Genomic DNA, 19,292 nt, shown 5'->3' with positions numbered 1-19,292 from the left:
TTTGCTTTCGAAGGAAGGACTAGGCTTCTTGAGAGACTGATCGTCTTCTCCTCAAAGTGAAGAAGACAAAGATGAAAGGTTGACGCTTACTCTGCCTTACAGGCGTTCGGTTGGAATTTCTGGTCCGGAACTACGCACAGTATCAGGAGTCTCTCCAAACTTGGCAACTTTAAGACTTGTGGACTTCAACTCCCAGAATTCATAGCTGGCTGGGGAATTCTGGGACTTGAAGTCCACAAGTCTTAAAAGTTGCGAAGGATGGAAAACCCTGCTCAATATTATCCCACAATCAAGGTATCATCCTGAACAGTCTTCTATAGAAGTTAAAATTTAAGACCTCTTTCAACCAAAATCTTTTACCTCTCCACAGATAATTAATGGCCATTTGGAAGCTGAGCAGAGAGTCTCATTTTATATTCCACAAATTTGGCTAAATTCCAATTAAAACCCTTCCAACTTGATAGACATCTCTGCAGCTTTTTGCCAATTCCATCAAGGAATTGATTATGCTGCTTTAAATAGTTCCTTCTGTTACCCTGTAAATATCACAGGAAGTCTATTAATTTGTTCAGAATTTGTGATCTATTAATTCGTTCAGAAAGCTTGATGTACGTTTTCAAATGTGTGAACAACAGACTCCTTCAAGCCAACACAAAATGAAATCAATGGAATGAAGAAGGAAAAAAATGACAAACGTTAAAGCAAAATAACGCAAAATGGATGTTGGTACAAACCTGGCTACTTTCATTATTTCTGTCATTCTCTAAACTCTGTATCTTTTTTTTGGCAGCTTCGTGTTCCTCGCTGAGTTTCTCCAACTCCAGTTTACCTTCAGAAAGGGCCATCTGAAGGCCATCAAGTTTCATGAGCTTTGCTTCAGCAGCTTTGATCTTTGTCTTAAAGCTATCAATGGCCTTGGTTTGCTCCACACACTTCTCCTGGATTCCTTCTAACTCCTTTACCTTTATTTCGGATTCGTGCAACTTGCTAAGCGCGTCCTCCATTTCCACCAGGTGCTGATCTTCTGCGCTTTCCAGTTGGGTCTTCAGCGCTTCCAAACTTCTCTCCTTCTCCTCCGTGACCTCCAGCAGCTTGGTCTTCAGGGCTTCAATCTCCTTCGTGAGGCACAACCTCTCGCCTTCTTGCTTCAGCTTCAAGTTAGACGCCTCGTTCTCATGTTGTTCTCTCATCTTCTCAATCTCCACCTTGAGCTCTGCAAACTCCGCTGCCTGAATCCCAGCTCCTTTGCTGAAAGAGGTCTTCAGCTCTTCCATGGCTTGCCGATGAGAAGCCATTGCAGATTCCAGCTTAGATTTCCACAGTTCAATCACCTCTAAATTCTCCTTCTGGGCCGTGTCCAACTTGGCTTTCAAGGAGTTGTTTTCTTTCGCCATCTTTTCATTAGAGGACAACAAGGCCTTGATCTCCTTCTGGAAGGATTCTTCACTGACCCCAAATTTTTCCCGCACTGACTTCACCTCCTCCTGATGTTCCTTGTTGATCGATGCCATCTTCTCTTGCAGAGCGCTGATCTCCTGTAGCAGCGAGAGAGACGTGTCCACATTGCTGGTGACTTTACTAGACTCCAGTCTTGACCGAAGGTCAGTGACTTCCTTCTCCCGCAATACTAGATCTCGTTCCAGTTCCATGATACGAGACTTTTCAGACACAGTGGCGACCTACGAGAAGAACAGCATTAAAAAGGAGAATATTATAAAAGGACATACTAAAAGGGGCACTGAGATATTCTAAATACTTCAGAGGACTAACATGGCGTCTTCAGTGCTTCAAAAGAACGTACTGATAATCTACATTTCTCTATTTTCTCTAAATGATGCCCTTAGTGAAATCCCACGTACGATTATAAAATAGTAACTTTCAACTCACACAAAATGTATTTGCTTTTTGGTTTTGCGTGCTTAGAAGTAAATCTCGATCCCAATCATCAGAAATTAGCGCTACATGGGCTGTTAGGATCAAAAGCTTACAGCTGCAGCTTGCACATTATCAGAAGTTTGCAGAACACCTTGAAGGGTTCCTTAAAAAGTGAAACTCTAAGGAAATGTTAGTTCCATGACTGCAGAAAATTGACAGCCATGACATTTCAGCCCATCTCCAAACCAGTTCCGTGAACAATTAGCCACCAAGGCTTTCTTCACGTGACTTTCAGAAGAGAGTATAACAGATTTGGAAGGGACCTTGGAGGTCTTCTGGTCCAACCCCCTGCTTGAGCAGGAGACCCTGTATCATGACAGACACACGATGGCCCATTCTCTTTTTGAAGAGTTCCAGACCTTCAAGCTTAATCAGGAAGCTAAGATGGTCCTCACCGTGTAGAACAGGGGTCTTCAAACTTGGCCCTTTTATGACTTGTGGACTTCAACTCCCAGAATTTCTCAGCCAGCATGTCTGGCTGAGGAATTCTGGGAGTTGAAGTCCACAAGTCATAAAAGGGCCAAGTTTGAAGACCCCTGGTGTAGATGAAGGACAGCTGAACGTTCATCAGCTCATAAAGCTTGGTTACCTTACTCTTGAGGTTCTGGCATCTCTTAGGCTTGTTTTATATGTATTATTTCTTACTCCTTTCTATGAAATTATCTTACCGGGACTTCACAGCAGCCTGAAAGCTAGTCCAGAAAAAGGGATTTTAAGCTTAGCAAGACTTTACAGGACTGAATGTTTTAGAGACATGGGAAGACAAAATCAAGTGGTAGCAATAGAGGAGAATACTTGTAGTTCAGGGCTGAACTGAGAGGCCCTCGGTGGCCTACGACAGACCACTCAAGTTTTCCAAAATACAACCAGCCGCTTAGCTCCAACGCCATAAACCTTTCCCGCTGAAAACTCTCAATCGCTTTCACGCAGACATGCACACCCCACGGCCACGTTGATTGAAACATAGCGACGTCCATTACCCTAGTGTCTTCTAACTCCCTCTGGAGTTTGTCAGCTTTGGTCTTTTCAAAGAGAAGACTCTGCTCAAGCTCCTTAAGGCGGGCATGTTCCAGTTTGGTCTGCGTCTGTTAGTAAAAAGGGAAAGGAAGAGAACACAACAGTGCCACCATCACATGCCAGCATGAGAAGAAAGAGAAGCGACATGCAGGAGGTGCCACCGGCTGTCTTCTACCAGTGGTGAGCAGCAGAAGATGGGAGGGTGGAAGGAGGAGGAAGAGGACGACAGAGAGGGCGACAAAAATGAAAAAACAAAAAGTGAATCAGGTAAAAGACGGACTCAAAAGTGCAACTCAGGGCTGACACGCTGAGCGCCAAGGGGTGGATGTATGAAGGAGCACAACGCACACACAAAAAGCGACAAAACCATGCAGCCAAAGTTACTGATCAATGTGACGTTTATCAGCACAAATTAGAAGAAGTTAATGCTGCGTCAGTTGTGATTTTTGGTCCTGGTGGGCTCTCACTGGAAGAGGACTTGTTTCCCTGGGGGCGGGAAGAGGAGGAGAACTCTGAGGAGAAGGGGAAGAGGAGCTTCTGAGTAAGGGGAGCATTTCGAGAGAAGACCCTGCCAGGATTGGAGCTCATCGTGAAGAGGGTGATCAATCCCTCTCTCAGAAGGACTTCAAGGAGAAGCTGGCAAGCCAGAGGTTGGAGGGGGTGACACACCTCTCGAGTGTTGAACCAGGCGTTAGATTAGATGACCCCAACATGAACCAGATGACTCCAGCAGGTTCCCTCAGCCCAGCCTCCTTCACACACCTCCTTGGGTGAAAAGAGCTCAACTAAATTGAACAGATCCCCCTCCAAAGTTTTACTAGAAGTTTCTTGGCAATGTTTTTACAAGTTAAGATTTCACCAGAGGGATGACTAAAAGGAAGCCCAACAAGTTGGGGCAAAGCTTCCTCAACGTCAACAGCTTAAACTTGGTCCAGATTTGCCAAAGGACGTCGGGCGATCTGAGAGGTCTACAGACAAATATCATGGAGAAGAGACTCTCCTGGGTCCATCAAGGACTTCAAAAGTGGTGCAAGACTCCTCCACTGAGTTCGTCACGTCAGTCAAGGCTACAAGTCCAAACTGCTAAGGGTCCTCAAAGTCAACTGGCACAGAGGATTCCCCCTCCTCTATACTACCGGTCATCATGATGATCTTTAAAATATATCCTTCTCCAATCAGGTCCACCGTTGAGCATAGTTTTTCTCACTAGAACATCTGGTTGTTGTTGAAGAGGCTGGGAAGACGATGGGAGCAACATTAGTAGCGTCTCAAATTTAATTGGCCTTTCATCCTCCTGCTGCAGGAACACACTAGATGGATTGAATAAGGGGAAACTAATCTATAAAATGGTCAATGTCCCATTTTTTGCTAACAAACCCTGAAGATCAAGATAGGCGATTAGGTGGCCTCCAGCCAGCATGGCCTGTGGATTTAGAAATTACAGACATTGTAATCCAGGAGAACTGGAGATATTACTTGACCAGACCTTCTCCAATTAATGGAGCTGTTGTACATGGGCTTGAGTCTTCTTCAGACCCGGCAGGGGTCTTAGATGTCACAAGACCCTTGTCTCTTCCAAAAGTTGGCAACTGGGTTAAAATGGTAGGGGGGCTCAGAGAAGTGGATCTTTTTGCAAATGCTCAATTAAATCAATATTCCAAAGTAAAGGATTTCAGTTGGGAGGGGATAGAAAAAAAAGACAGCGTACGTACCCCGCTTAGAAAAGATTTGGGTGCAGAAAGAAAGCATTCACAAAAAGGAAAAAAAAAGAATATGTCACATGCAAATTTCATTCAGCTACGCCACTAGCTTGATTTAAGAAGGGCAAAACAAAAATCACAATACCTCGCTGTGCAATCAGAACGCACAAGGCCACAAGGCAAGACAGAAGTGCCAACTTGAGGATTTGATTTTGCACGGGGGGGAGGGGGGGAAAGGCAGACGGGACCCTTCAGAGATCTTCTGGGAAACGATGCTGATTTTTGTGTGCGTAGGAAAAGGGTGGAGGTCTAATGTGTCCTTCAGTTCTTCCTAGGAGTCACACTGCACACGTGCAACGCACAGTTCAAGGAATATACTATTAAACATTCTGTAAAAGGGAAGATCTTTCACAAACCCACTGGAGAATAAAGGTGGGGGGAGGGGGGAAATGAAGAAAAATAATGGTTTCTCCGTCCTGATTTTTCACTTTCTCTTATTAAATTATGGAACGGAACCTACTCTAGGAAATCGCTCAACTCGGCCTGGATCTTAGTGAACCGATTCAAAGTTTTGAAGCAAATCTCTCCGAGGAAACTTCTCACGAGAAGCTTGCAAGGTTTAAGCCTTAAGGACACGGTGCTAAGTTTGAAGGTTTGTATAAAAGCACAACTTTTATGAATCCTGCTTCCCTCCTCATTCTCTGCTTCTGATCAAGGTCCCACATTTTTAAAACCTACAAAGCTTCTCCAATTCCAGGCAGACACAGCTGGGAGCACGTCCTGAGAGCAAACTGTGGTGTTAGTGGTTAAAGAGCACCATCGACAAACGCTTTATTGGGTGTTAAGACCGGGAGAAGGAAGGGGTGTCTCCACACATTCAGAGGTCCTCTTACATTTTCAGGGTCTTCAGAAATTTCTCTCTTTGGCTATCCGCAAAAATTAAGACAAAATGAGTTCACCAGAACATTCAGTGCGAGAGTTCAAAATACAAGTTAAAAAAAAGAGAAGCAAACCACACCGCGAGTTGTGGCTGAGGAAATGCACACCAGTGGCTGCTCTCAACCAAACATGAACTATGGGCCCTGCTTGGTAGGCTGCAGTGCTCACCTGCGTCCCACAAAAGTACAAGGATACCTCTCGTGTCCTTTTGGCTGCAGAGTGCCTGCGTGCACATAAGTGAGTGTGATGGGCTGGGCAAGCACGATGACCTCTAGACAAGTCATTGTGTGAAATGACCAGAATATGCAAATTTGGGACTACCACGGAGCCCTCGGATCTTCTCATGGACCTAATTTTTGAAAGCACTCAACGGTCTAATGGACGTGTGTTCCACAAGGATGACCTGGCGAGTTCTTTGTGGTTAAGGGGAAAGATTGAGCAATTCTGACGTTCATGAGCCAGCAGTCTTAGGAATAAAGAAGACCTGAGTACAGGTCTCCTTCTTCAGGGACTGGCAAAGCAAAGCGGTTGCTAAATGAAACCATGGTTATGCTTATGATCTGACTTCAGCATTCCTTTGCTTCACCGACCTGCGAGGGTTGGTCACAAAGTGGCTTTTTCATCACCCTCCTAACTGCAAACAGTCGCTAAACAAGGACTGTATGCACTCTCAAACTAATAATAATAATAATAATAATAATAATAATAATAATAATAATAATAATAATAATAATAGTATACATATACAGTTTTTCTGTTTATTGATCACAGGCACACACACACACAAACACGCACACACAAACACAAAGAACCACAGACTGAAAATGAGCGTTCCTTGAAAAGTCCAGATAAAATGGATGGGCGGGGAACAAAAAAAGTACAACTAAAGATGATATTAATATGAAATATTAAGTTCAAGGCTCCTGATTTCAGTCTGGATTATCTGCAGCTCAACATGTCAGTTTCCAACTTTGCATGGGAAAAGGCACTTATTGAACATCTGGAGAGGTTTCATTTCTGACATCAAGCATGCTAAAGAGGATGGGAATTTAGCGCCCAGCTGCGTGAATTTAGCCTGCAAAACCAGCAGGCCCTATGGGTTTCATTGCCGAAGCCCAACTTGCCAAGCGTTGCGTAGGCCTGCAATCTTGTTGAAGCCGGCTAGGAACACAGTTCAGACATTAGGGTAGCCGTCTGACTGCTTAAACCTTGCATTCTTTGAAAGTCTTACTAAAGAAGTACAAGATGATATTTAGCACCAATCTTAGCTCTGCTCAATCGTGCTGGGGTTCTCAGCCTTCATTTTATTGACCGTCAGGCCTCCGGTAATGAGGAAATGACCCACTGTGAGTTTTAAAGCTTTGGCTCTAATTTCCAGTGGGTTAGGTTTTTTTTTTAATGAACAGCTTTAATTAGGGATTTGGGAAGCATCCAGAACGGTTGTGGAGCAACACAGAAGTAAAACACAAGAATGAAAAAGGTTACTCACTCACAGCGGAGACAAAGAATGAGCAAGAAAATCTGGTCAAATGTGAGAACACTCAGCTAGCAAGGGTTAAGTCACATCACGGGTCCTTTCAGACGCGATAAGATGCCACCACTTTTCTTTATTCGCTTGGTGCTCTGCTAGGGCACAAGCGCTTTCTTTTTCGTGTAGCCGGTTTAACAGAATCGGAGACATTTTTACCTCTAAGTCGCCCTTGGTAATAGACTCTTCCTCTACACGGAACTGCAGATCCTCCACCTTCCTGTGAACAATTTTGAAAAGCAAGACAAGGAAGACGAGACGAGCATAAGCATCGCATAAGCGGAATAGTTCTGATTTTTTAACAAAAGATTTGAGATCTTGTAAGATTCAAACCAGCCGCCTACAGATAAGACACTGTTTCCCCTTGAGGAAAACGGCTGTAATCTGGATTATTATTAAAAGATCCAGGTAGAAGGTTAAAAAAAAAGCTGCATGATCCCTTTTGATCCAGCACGGTCTGGAGTAACCTCTTATAGGCAAGAGGATGGAATGCATGGAGCACAGTTCACTGCTAATTTTTCTCAGAATTTTCCAGCCATTCCTGGATTATAATTCCAGTGAAGAAGAGCAAGTTGGCTGCAGAGCTACCTGTACTTAATTTTTTTCAATTTATTTATTTTTTGCTCGTTTGCATCTTTGTTTTACCTCTTCTCCTCCTCCAGCTGGTTCAGCAATTCCACTTTTTCCCTATCGGCAGCTTCCACCAAGGCTCGCAGCTGATCCATCTTGGCTTCCATTTCCAGTATCCGCTGGGTTTTAACAGAGACGTAGGTGAGAAAAATGCCTTTAATTTAAATGAGGCTACGTTGAAACAGCTACATAGAAGATACATACTGATCCTCAAACCAACCCAAGCTATTCGCTTCTTCCAAGGTCGCGCCTTCGTCCCCCAAATATTAGGTCACTTTTCATCAGAAATTTAGCTAATGCTGTGTTTTATCTGGCAACTTTTTACAGCTTATGGAGTGGAAAGGACGAGCAATGAATTGAGCAAATGGACTCCCAAAACAAACAACAGTAGTTGACATTTGCTAAAATGATGAAATGTCTCAGGTTAAAAAAAAAGTCTCTTGGTAATATGGAATTTTTTTCCTTCCTTAATCTTTTGTACAGAAAAGTTTTTGCGGGGAAAAGTGGTGTCAGGAAGGGCATCCAGTAACCCTGACTCTATCCCGAATTAAGGGACTACAGGGTCATAAAAAACGGAGGAATCTTTTGCACAGAAGAGAGATTTGATCTTCCCCAACTGCCGCCTGATGTCAGGAAATTCCCAGCTAGGCAGGAAGGAAGGGGTCAAGCAGGGAACCAGTCTTGAGTCCTTACGGAGCTGCAAGGGGCATCAGCCTGACCGTCCTTAAGTTCCACTATAGTTTATCTGGTCATTCCCAGGGGAAGACAAGCAGTCTGGGGAGATTCTTGCAGCGTGGGCAGAAGGCAATAAAGTTGCGGATTTGGACTTGCCAGAGTGGCTCTCAAGAGGCTAAACCCCTCGGCTCACCTGATCGTGTCCATCCTGTGCCAAGGCAAGCTGCTGCTCTATCTCCCCAACATGGCTGGTGGCCTTGGCCACCTCCGCCCTCTCCAAATCCCGCTCGGCCAGGAGTTGCTCAATGTGCTGCTGCTTCTCCTTCAGTGCCTCTTGCAGGGCGGTGGTGCCCGAGATCTTCCGTGCGTACCGAGAGGACGTCTCTGTCAACTGCAAAAATGAGAGGGGTTTTGAGTAGCCCAGTGCCGGAGAGGTCCAAAAACACACACCGGTGTTGCAAACACCACCGGTGTCTTGAATTTGCATTGGATCAGTGCAGCTTTACAGTGGTTGGCCAGCAAATCTGCCCAGATAGGACCAGATATTCAGCAGGGGAAATGGGTCCTTGGTGCTCCCTAAGCATGGTGGTTTTCTTGTAGACGTGTCATTACCTAACTAGGTAATATCATCAGTGCTAGAAGGGAGTTGGGTTTGTGAAGAGGAGGAAGAGGAGGAGGAGGACCTGCGGGGCTCTCTGAGCTTGGTTGTTCTCTGGCAGACGTTTCATTACCTAACTAGGTCACATCATCAATGGTACAGTCCTAGCACTGATGTTACCTAGTTGCGCCATGAAACGTCTTCAAGGAATCAACCCAGCTCAGAGAGCATCAAGGATCCCTCAAATAAGGGGAAAGGAAGAGCCAGGAGGCTCTTAAACAGGAGGATCTCCATAGGTAGGTATACAATAATGCAAAGAGAGTGGTTTTACTTTCCTAGAACAGAGGTAATTCTCTTCTGTTGGAAGAGTGTTAAGGGAATATTTCTGCAGGATGCCTTCTCTCAGAATTCAGTTCTGATCTGATGAGAGCAAAACTCGGGGCAAAAATATATGGTGAGGCCGAGATGTTTTTTTAGACTCCTAGCCCCACCTCGAACAAGCGTTGCTCGAACACCAGAACAATTCAGAATGAAGGCTCTTTTAAGGAAGACTCGCTTCCTAAAGGAAACCAATCCACATAAAAAAGGCTGAAGACTCCAATTCATGGTCCATGGTGTGAACCTTGGTGGAGCAGTGGGCTGATGCCTCCTTAAGTAACACCAGCTGCCTGCAATTAGTGCAGGTTCGAGTCCCACCAGGCTCAAGGTTGACTCAGCCTTCCATCCTTCCGAGGTAGGTAAAATGAGGACCCAGATTGTTGGGGGCAATAAGCTGACTTTGTAATAATGCCGCTTGGGGTGTGTGAAAGCCCTAATAAGCAGGCATATACATAGAATGAAGGCTGCTGCTAAGTTTGTAAAGCCGCCCTGAGTCTTCGGAGAAGGGCGGGATATAAATGGAATTAAAATAAATAAAATAAAATAAATAAGCTATGGAATGATCCCATATTCTTGTCCAATGAAAAGAACTGTGTGGTTTATTCCACACTGGGCCACGTTAAGATGCACGGACCTCAACTCCCAGAATACCCCTTGGCTGGGGAATTCTGGGACTTGAAGTCCATGCCTCTTAAGGTTGTGAGCTAACTGAAAGAGCACCCCCATTTTAGGGGGGAAAAACAAAAACGAACGAAAAAGACAAATTTTGCTTTCGTATCCTGCACTTCCACCCGCCTAGTAAACAAGAAGTGAACGTACCTGCATAGCAAGACTCTTAATGCAGCATTCGGGAGAATAGGGAACAGAAGAGTTCAAAGAGAAACAAAGGGTTGATGGCCTCAACCTAAGCAGAGGGAGCCTAGAGCAGATTAGCTGGTTAAGCCGCTAAGCATTCTCCGGCAAGGGCACCCGTCCTTCAGTTTAACCCCAGAATTCGCTCCCTTATCCAAGGCATAAACCTGGCATCACATGCAGCAAAAACAAAGGGGCTGGCCAAATTTGGCGGAAAAAAACTATTGGGGAGAAAAAAGCTTGCAATTTCCCAATTTTAAGCCCTCTCTCGGTGGGGAAGACTTGCAAACTGAGATTTCCTGCAGGTGATTCAAGATTAAGCCATTTAAGTTAAGGCTAAGCATTAATACACAGCGAGTGATGAAGTTAGTAAAATATACAGTTTGCAAGGTGACCAAGTATGTTTACTGTTCACACCTGAAGAGTAAAGAAAGAGGCTTTTTTTGGTGTAAGGCATTCCTCCCATTTAGACAGTAAAGGTGGTCCTCAGCTTATAACAGTTCAGTTAGTGACCATTTGAAGTTACGGCGCTGAAAAAAATTTATGACTGTTTTTCAGAGTTAGGACCATTGCAGCATCCCCGTGATCACATGACAAAATTCGGATGCTTGGCAACTGACACGTATTTATGACGGTCGCCATGTCCCCGGGGTCCCATGATCCCCTTTTGCGACCTTCTGATAAGCAACTTCAATGGGGAAGCCAGATTCACTTAACAACTGTATTACTAATTTAACAAATACAATGATTCACTTAGGAACTGTGGCAAGGAAGGTTGAAAAATGGAGCAAAACTCATTTCCCAATTGTCTTGTTTAGCAGCAGAGATTTGGGGCTCATTTGCGGGTGTTAAATCGAGGACTAGCTATATGTTGGCCAGGCGAATTTAGCCATGATTCTGGAGCAAAACCACTAATGCTCAAAATCAACATGTGGGCAAAACTAAATTAAAACCACCTACTGCCATCCCTAACCTCTCTCACTCATATTGGTGTATTTGAGCACGCATATGTTTGCATTTTTGTCTTCAATTAAAAGGGAAATGTAAAGCCATGGTACAGTTTAGATTTTCCACTTTCTAATGCATGATGCTGAGAATACCTTTGCAGGTACATCATACATGCATTTAGGACAGATGCGTTATTGCAGGTGTACGTATGCCTGTGTGTGTTTGCATGCATTTCTTGTAGAAATATTACTCTGCATGTGTGTGTTGCAGTGTAAGCCCGACCCCCTCCCCTTAACAATCCAAAACATAACCTCTTTCTTGTTTTAAGAAACTGTGGTTAGTTTGAGTTAAAGGTTAGGGTCACATCTTAAACACGAACGCTTCTATTTGTCAGGGCTAGCCAAGTTTTTTTTCATGCATGCTTGCAGAGATCAGCACCATTACAAGGCCAACGAGCAGTGCAAAACGGCCAGGGTGTGCGCGTGTGCATGTGACCCACAAAAGTGCCCATTTCTGCTCTAGGATCATCAAGCACGCAATTCGAAAAGAAACTTACTAGTCCCGCACGGCTCGGCTTGCTGCTTACGGAAGAGGCCACCGAACTCAGAGAACTGAGGGACGAGGCGCTGGGGCTGCGTTTCAGGCTGGTGGGCGTGGGGAGGACCTTCCGGACGGTGGGTTTGGCTTTGGCCGGGGTGGTGGAGGGGAAGCCGATCTTGGTCACTTTGTGCACCGGAGCGAAGAGGCCGTATTTGGACTGGCAGTGGAAATACCTGAGATGGAGAGGAAGAGAGACCCAACCGTGAAAACAAGACTACGGAGAAAAGTCTTGCATAGATACACCTGACTTGAGATCGAGGCACTGATGCTCTGCGTCGGAAGGAGAGCTGTCTTGACGAATTCTACGTCTCTCTGAAGAAACACCCAAACAGGGACCCACAGATAGCTCCCTCTCCCGTATGAAGTTCAAATGAAAACGCAGCCAGAATCGATCTGAAAGGAATCTTACCTTGTTCCTGCCACGGCCCCATCGTTCTTGCCCAGGGGTTCGTCCAATTCAACACCGCACCACTCCCCCTTGGCGAAATCCGTCTCTCCCAAAAAACGCACCACGCCAGCTTTTGTTCCCCCCACCTGGAAAAAAAAGAAAGTTGAAAAGAAAAACAGTTGATCAGAAAGTTGGGGGGGGGGGAAAGGAAGCCGAAAAGAAAGTTAAAAAGAAAGAAAAGAAGAAGAAAAAAGTTGATAAGAAAGTTGAAAAGAAAATTAAAAAGAAGGAAAGAAAAGAAAAAAGTTGATAAGAAAGTTAAAAAGAAAGTGGATAAGAAAGAAAATTGAAAAGGAAGAGCAGAAAAGAATTTTGCACCATCTTTCGAAACAATCCTCTCCAGCTAAATTTGAACCACAGCCGACTCCGCGGCTCTTCCACTGCTGAGGGCAAAGCCATGACAAAAATAAAGACTGCCAACTTTAGCCAACTCTAATAAAACCAAACCTAAAATAATAGCTAGTTCTTCAGGATTTCCTCTTCCGCACGAATGGGGTTATTTTGGAACTGTATTTGATTTGCCAAGGACGGTTCAGATAGTTTAACCTTGATAAGAGAGCAAATGAGTAAACAATATTAATCAAAAGTATGAAGCTTTTATTATTTTTATTTGATTTTATTATTTTATTTTGTAGTTTGGATCTTTTTTTGCCTCCAGCATATAGCCACAAGCACAGCTGGATTCCCATAACCCTTATATCTATGTTTCTTCAACCTGGCCTCTTGAGGATGGGTGGACTTCAACTCCCAGAATTCCCAGCCAGCATGGGAGTTGAAGTCCACCCATCTTGAAGGCGCCAAGCTGGAGAAACGGCGCTCTATGCAGTTAACTTCAAAATCGTTTGTCCTGGTTCAGCAAAAACAAATCCTTTAATGTTTTGATAATATCTTGTGGTGCAGGACGATTTTATTTTTATTAATCTCGCCAAACGAATGATCTCACCTTGACAGTCCTTTTTTACCTACCATGCCCAAAAGGTAGCAACCTGTTGGCACATGAGATTTGCAGACACAGCAGTTTTTATCCTACGTGGAGACAAGCAAAGCCCAGCCAACAAATGAAGTCATTTCTCAAGTTGGGTGTTTTTAGAGAAACTTAATCTGTTGTTTTTTTTTAATCTGAATGGATGGATTAAAAATGCTCTTTTCACTTCCTGCAGAAGCAGGGCAAATGGAGGTGAAGGAGTCACACTCCACCGCAAAATAATTATATTCCATGCAGAGAGTAGACAAGCAAATCCTTAACTTACGACCACAATTGAGCCACAAGTGAGCCCAAAATTTCTGTCGCTAAGCGAGGCATTTGTTGAGTTTTGTCCCGTTTTACGACCTTCCTTGCCACCTCGACTGTCATAAATATGAGTTATTTGTCAAGTGCCCAAATTCATTTAACAACTGTGTTACAACTGCAGAGATTCACTTAATAGCTCTGGCAAGACAGGTCAGAGCCAAAACCAGCTTAACGACTACCTTGCTTAGCAACAGAATATTTGGGCTCCATTGCGGTCGTAAGGTGAGAGCTACCTGCATAGGGAGAAAATAAACGCTGCCAAGTGAAATTCACATTTCCTTCCATCGCCAGGTTAAACACACAGATGGAAGGGGTGTCGTCCTCTCTTTTCTGGGGGAAAAACCCCCAGTTTAGTAAATTTACCCCGCAGAGGAGGGCACCCTGACCCCATGTAGAAAATAGCCAGCCTGACGACTTTTGCTCACATCCAGGAAAAGTGTTAAAAAATGAGAGCAAGCGAGAGGTTTTGCAAAATCTTTTTTTAGTAAAGCATGACGGCACCGTGTAACTCAGAAGGGATGATGCAAAGGCGTAACGAGCCAAAGCAGCTGATTGAATCACCAGACGTTTATATATAAATATTTTTCTCCCCAGACCGCGAATAGGATGGTAAGTAGAAGAAAGGGGAAAAAAAAGGTTTACATCGTGATTATGGCTAAAAGGATGACTCGAGATCCACTGGTAAATTAAAACAAAAACAGCGTGTGCTTTCCAAAAGTGGGAGTTAAGAGAAATAGATTTTTTCCCCTTTTTTTGTTGACATTATACTTTAAAAAAAACAACAACCCTTCCTGACCAAACTGGATGGTTTAAAGGCATCTAGAGCAGTATTCTCCAACTTAGCAGCGTTAAGAACTGTGGCTGGGGAATTCTGCCCATTGGAAGTCCACAAGTCTTAAAAGATGCCAAGGTTGAGGAATCCTGTTCTACACGCAACATGTTTTATCCTTCCTTCTCTGTAAATACACAAATACTTTAAATACACAACATCCAGGACATTTTCAACCCTCTCTGGCCTTCATTGAGTTGAGAGGTCAACGTAACGTCTCTTTTCCTTTTCCAAGCCACCCGACAACTTACCAGCACTCGGTCCCCCATTTTGAGTTCCCTTTCGCCCTTCTTCAAGGACCCGGCTTCGGAGAGGTTCGAGACGGACTCGCTGGGCGTTTTGGAGAGGTTGCTTGCTTGAGACACGGGGGTCTTCTGAGGGATGCCGGTGGGAGGCAGGTGGGCTGCTGCCGAAGGAGAAGACACGAGGCTGGCCGCCGAGGTGGGCGAGGTGGCCTGAGACGCCTGGGTCCCGTTGGCTTCATCCTCAGACACGGCCTTCCGGGCGAGCTTCGAAGGCCTCGTGAAGATGCCCCGCAAGGGCTCACACTGGAAGTACCTCACGCCGGCCACGGAACCGTCGTTCTTCCCAATGGCTTCGTCCAGCACGATTCCTGCCCACTGGCCCGGAGCAAACTGGGTTTCTCCCAAGAATTGGATGAAGCCAGGTTTATTCCCATTGACCCAAATACGCTCCCCGATTCGGAAGTCATCCACAAACTCATCCGGGCCTTCTGTGGCAGGGGGCTTCTCAGCGGCCGGGCTCTTTTCTGGAGAGGCTGAAACAGAAAGAGGGGGAGAGCGTAACAGACGAGAGCTGTCTTCCACTTACCACCATTTCCTTCATAAAAATGGCCCACAGCGAACCAGAGATTCCCTTAATGATCGCTGCAAAACAGGTTGTAAAATCGCGTTGGTGATGGGCATCACCTCTTGGTGTCCCATCCTCAGCTAAGCCTCCCTCCACACTTTCCTTGAATCTGTATGTAGCAGAAACCAGGCTAAAGAGCCAGCACAACTTAAGGGTACCATTCACAGGGGGTCCCTGGCTACGAGGGGTGCCCGTCTTTGGATCAATCGAGAGGCAAAGAGGAGGAAGAGTCGTCCTCAACTTACAACAGTTCCTTTAGTGACTGTTCAAAGTTACAACGGCACTGAAAAAAAGTGACACAATTATTCCGGCATCCGTCTGGTCACATGATCAAAATTTGGCCGCTTGGCAACTGACTCACGTTTATGACGATTGTCTCATGGTTGTTCTATTTGCAACCTTCTGAAAAGTAAAATCAGCAGGGAAATCAGATTCGCTTAACCACCTGTGTTACTGAGCAACTGCAGTGATTCACTGCAAGAAAGGTCGTAAAATGGGGCACAACTCCCTTAAGAAATGTCTTGCTCAGCAACGAAAAACTGGGGATCAATTGTAGGGTTTCCTGCCTGAGCAGGGGGTTGGGCTAGATGACCTTCAAGGACCCTTCCAACTTTATTATTATTATTATTATTATTATTATTATTAGTAGTAGTAGTAGTAGTAGTAGTAGTAGTAGTAGTATCACAGGTAATCATCATCATCATCATCACCACACATTAACTTCCTTCTTTTTTGTTCTCCCAATTTTATCTGCTGCAATTCTCCTACTTAATCCGTGACAGAAACACGAGACGATGTGGAGAAGCTCTACTTTGGCTTCTGTTGTCCGAAATGGGATCACCTTACGGCCTTACCTGCAGCCACAGGTGGGGCTGTTTTTGCCAGCACGCTTCCCGGTTTGATGATCTTGCTGGGGGCTTTCAGCCCACTGGGTTTCAACATGCTCATGGTCGGTCAGTTTGAAGGCAATCACTATCTTTTTCCAAACATATGGATCTCTCTTTGGCTTGCCGGGGGGTTATACCTGTCAATTGAGGGCAGAGAGAGTAGAGACGTTAACTTCCATTGCTCCAAACCGACTTGCAAAGAAATTCTGCTTATCATCCATGCCTCCTAAGCAGGGGGAAAAAAAACGTTTTTGCAGTCAGCTTGCCAATTGCACATACCAGAAATCCTCTCCTATTTAAACATCTAAACTATTCACTTCTTTTTCTGTTTTTACGTGAAGACAATAGGAGTTTTTTCTTTGAAAAAACAACAACAACAACAGTAAGAGCCTGTTGTTTAAATGGCTGTTTTGGGTAAGTAATCTCACCCCAGAAGCTGTTCACTTCTTCGTAAAGATATTAAGTGTGCTAACATTTATTTCATTTGTACTGATTTAGAACGCCAATCTTTCAAACACCTCAGCTCCCAATCAAAAAATCCAACCCCTCCTGTATACAATCACTTAAAACTATCAAACTCAACTAATACAAACATTAAAAATGAACTGAAAACCTGGCATCATTCAGTTCAAGGCCTGGCCTGGGCCGAGAAGTCTTGAAAGCCTTAAGGGGGGGGCTAAAAGGGTGAGGGTCTGCTGGACTTCAGTGGGCAGAACGGTCCATGGTGCTCAGATTTATTTAACTATTTAACGTATGGCATGAAATACACAGAGAGCAGCAGGAGAGATGCATGAAAAGAACGAACACATGGCAAGAATACACATTTTGCAAGATGTAAGAAATTCGAGAAATTATATATTAAGTTACATTTTAAAATACGCTGGTTCAAAAAAATTAAATTAAATCCTCATGAAAGCAGGCAAGACAGCCAGGAAGCCAACAACACCCCCCCACACCCCACCCCCTTCCTTTTTCACATCATCGCTAGGGGGGAAAAAATCACATTATAGCCTCTCGGCAAGCCTTGTGCATATACAAAACCCTCAGGATGGCCGATCGGAGAGCATTACGATCCCTTGGCAACTCACAACTTTGCACCCACCTCGGTAAGGCCAGGGCTAGAATTCCCTGCTGACGATCACAAGATGGTTTAGCATATTGTAGAGTCCCCGTGCAGTGCCCCTCGTCAGATCCTCAGAGATAAAATGAGGTTTTCTTCCTTCTCTTTCGTTGCTAGGAAGGGGGGGAAAACACAGAATAATTTGGATTGATCAGAGGCCCCGTTGCAGGCTTCTCAAAGAGAAACCATAGGCCGGATAGGTTGGGTTTTATTTTATTATTTTTTCTTGCAAGAACTCTTGCTATAATCGCAGTGAGAAAGGGAGGGATTATTTTCAAGCCAAACTATACAGCAACAACAATAACATCTCTAGATCAAGGAGCTTCAAGTAACTGGATTATTTGCACCGGAGCCAAGAGGTATTTGAAAAACAGGCAGAGCCTGGGAAGGACCCATCATGGGTGGTGACGCACTGGAAAAAGAGCAATTAAATCACTTACTGACAAGCAGTGCTGGTTCCAAAAGGAAGAGAAGAAGATTTGAGTATATGGAAAGAAAAGATTTGCTCGGCCAGCCCTGTGCTTCACACTTGACCCGAGGTTTTGCGCACCCTTGCGTTAGATAGATCAAGGTCTGCAAACCTGGCAACTTTAAGACTTGTGGACTTCAACTACAAGAATTCCTCAGCCAGCCAAGCTCAGTTCAATCCAATCTCCCTGCCGTGTTCCACAATCTCTTTGTCTGTTTATCCTGCAGCTCTGTGCGGCCTTCCTTATTTAATTTGATTTATGTCCCACCATTCAAGGCCACCAGCTGCCTTAAATGATTGTCCTTGGGGTTTCTGTAATGCCCTCCTTATCTACTAAGGAGAGACACTGCACAGGGCTATCTTTCCTTCTTTATATACAGTCATCCCTGCCTTGTCCAAAATTTGGGAGAATGCCATGGGAGCAAGTTTGGAACCAAGATCTAACCAGGTTATCCAGCAGCTTGTGGGCCGAGTCCTTGAGCCAACCATCCAACATTCACAAACAAGCCAAGAATGAAGAACTGGGCGATCATGGAACATTAAAAGGTGAGTTCAGCCTCTATGGAGGGGTGAGGTTGAAGGGCCCCAACCTCTTCATCCATCTGAAAAGTGACCCATCTCCAGATTTTGAGCCCAAGATGATGTTTTGTGGAAACCACGTCATGCAACACAGGTAGTCCTCAAATTACGACCGAGCCCAAAATTTCCATCACTAAGTGGAACATTTAATTGAGTTTGCCCCATTTAATGACTTTGCTACGTGAATCACTGCAATTGTTAAATTAAGTCAGATCTGTCAATCTGCCTTCCCCCAAGGACTCTGCTTGTCAGAAGGTTGCAAAAGGGGATCGTATGGCCCTGGGACACTGCAACCATCATAAGTATGAGTCAACTGCCAAATGTCTGAATTCTGATCACATGACTGCGGGGATGCTACAACAGTTGTAAGTTGTAGCATCCCCTAAATCACCTTTTTCCAGTGCTGTTGTAATGCTGAACAGTCACTAAACAAACTGTTGTAAGTCGAGGATTTATTTATTTTTTGCAGATTTTCCAAGATTCTCCTCTCAAAGTCTAAGTAAAGATCGGATAGTGCTGAACGTTACCTATCCAAACCACGAAGAAGTTCTTGCAGCATTAATATGTTGGGCAGTGCTGAGATCTAAGCAGACATCCAGGGAACTGGATTCTTGAACGGTTCAGGAGAGCTTTGATGGCTACAACTTAGAATTGCCTTAGCTGGCGCTCTTTAATTAATAACACCAGAATGCCCAGTTCAGCCTGCTTCTCTCCCCCTTCCTCCCTTTTGTATTATGACCTCACCGGCTCTGACATCATCCACCAAGCATTCAGGAATGCCTACCACCACGTCCCTTGGAATGCCACTACAGAAAGACGGGCACTGCCACCCAACAATACTGGCTTTGTTAACTGGATCCCTCGGAAGAATGGAAGCTCCTGATGGAGGCTTGTTCTCCATACCATCAGGGAGAACAGAAGCATTCCTGTTACTACCAGGAATGGCCAAGGAAGAGGAAACAGAAAATTTCAGTTCAACTACAGGTATCGTAAGCTCAG

At 44.6% G+C, this 19,292-nt stretch overlaps 1 protein-coding gene across 1 annotated transcript in view; it reads right to left on the bottom strand.

The window, feature by feature from the left end:
• CLIP1 (CAP-Gly domain containing linker protein 1) overlaps positions 1-19,292 on the bottom strand; it is a 43,982-nt gene that overhangs the window by 20,448 nt on the left and 4,242 nt on the right. The window contains exons 2-12 of the mRNA XM_083373439.1: positions 17,228-17,358; positions 16,093-16,262; positions 14,620-15,146; positions 12,210-12,334; positions 11,757-11,973; positions 8,618-8,815; positions 7,765-7,868; positions 7,279-7,339; positions 5,546-5,578; positions 2,916-3,020; positions 735-1,679 (exon numbers count right to left, since the gene is read on the bottom strand). Of these exons, the coding sequence (XP_083229565.1) occupies positions 735-1,679; positions 2,916-3,020; positions 5,546-5,578; positions 7,279-7,339; positions 7,765-7,868; positions 8,618-8,815; positions 11,757-11,973; positions 12,210-12,334; positions 14,620-15,146; positions 16,093-16,186 (2,409 nt within the window). The 5' untranslated portion in view covers positions 16,187-16,262; positions 17,228-17,358. The remainder of the gene's footprint in view (positions 1-734; positions 1,680-2,915; positions 3,021-5,545; positions 5,579-7,278; positions 7,340-7,764; positions 7,869-8,617; positions 8,816-11,756; positions 11,974-12,209; positions 12,335-14,619; positions 15,147-16,092; positions 16,263-17,227; positions 17,359-19,292) is intronic.

This window comes from Vipera ursinii (assembly GCF_947247035.1).
Source record: "Vipera ursinii genome assembly, chromosome: 14".
Taxonomy (NCBI): Eukaryota; Metazoa; Chordata; class Lepidosauria; order Squamata; family Viperidae; genus Vipera; species Vipera ursinii.
Note: the sequence above shows the minus strand (reverse complement) of the source record. Positions and strands in the feature narration are given on the sequence as shown.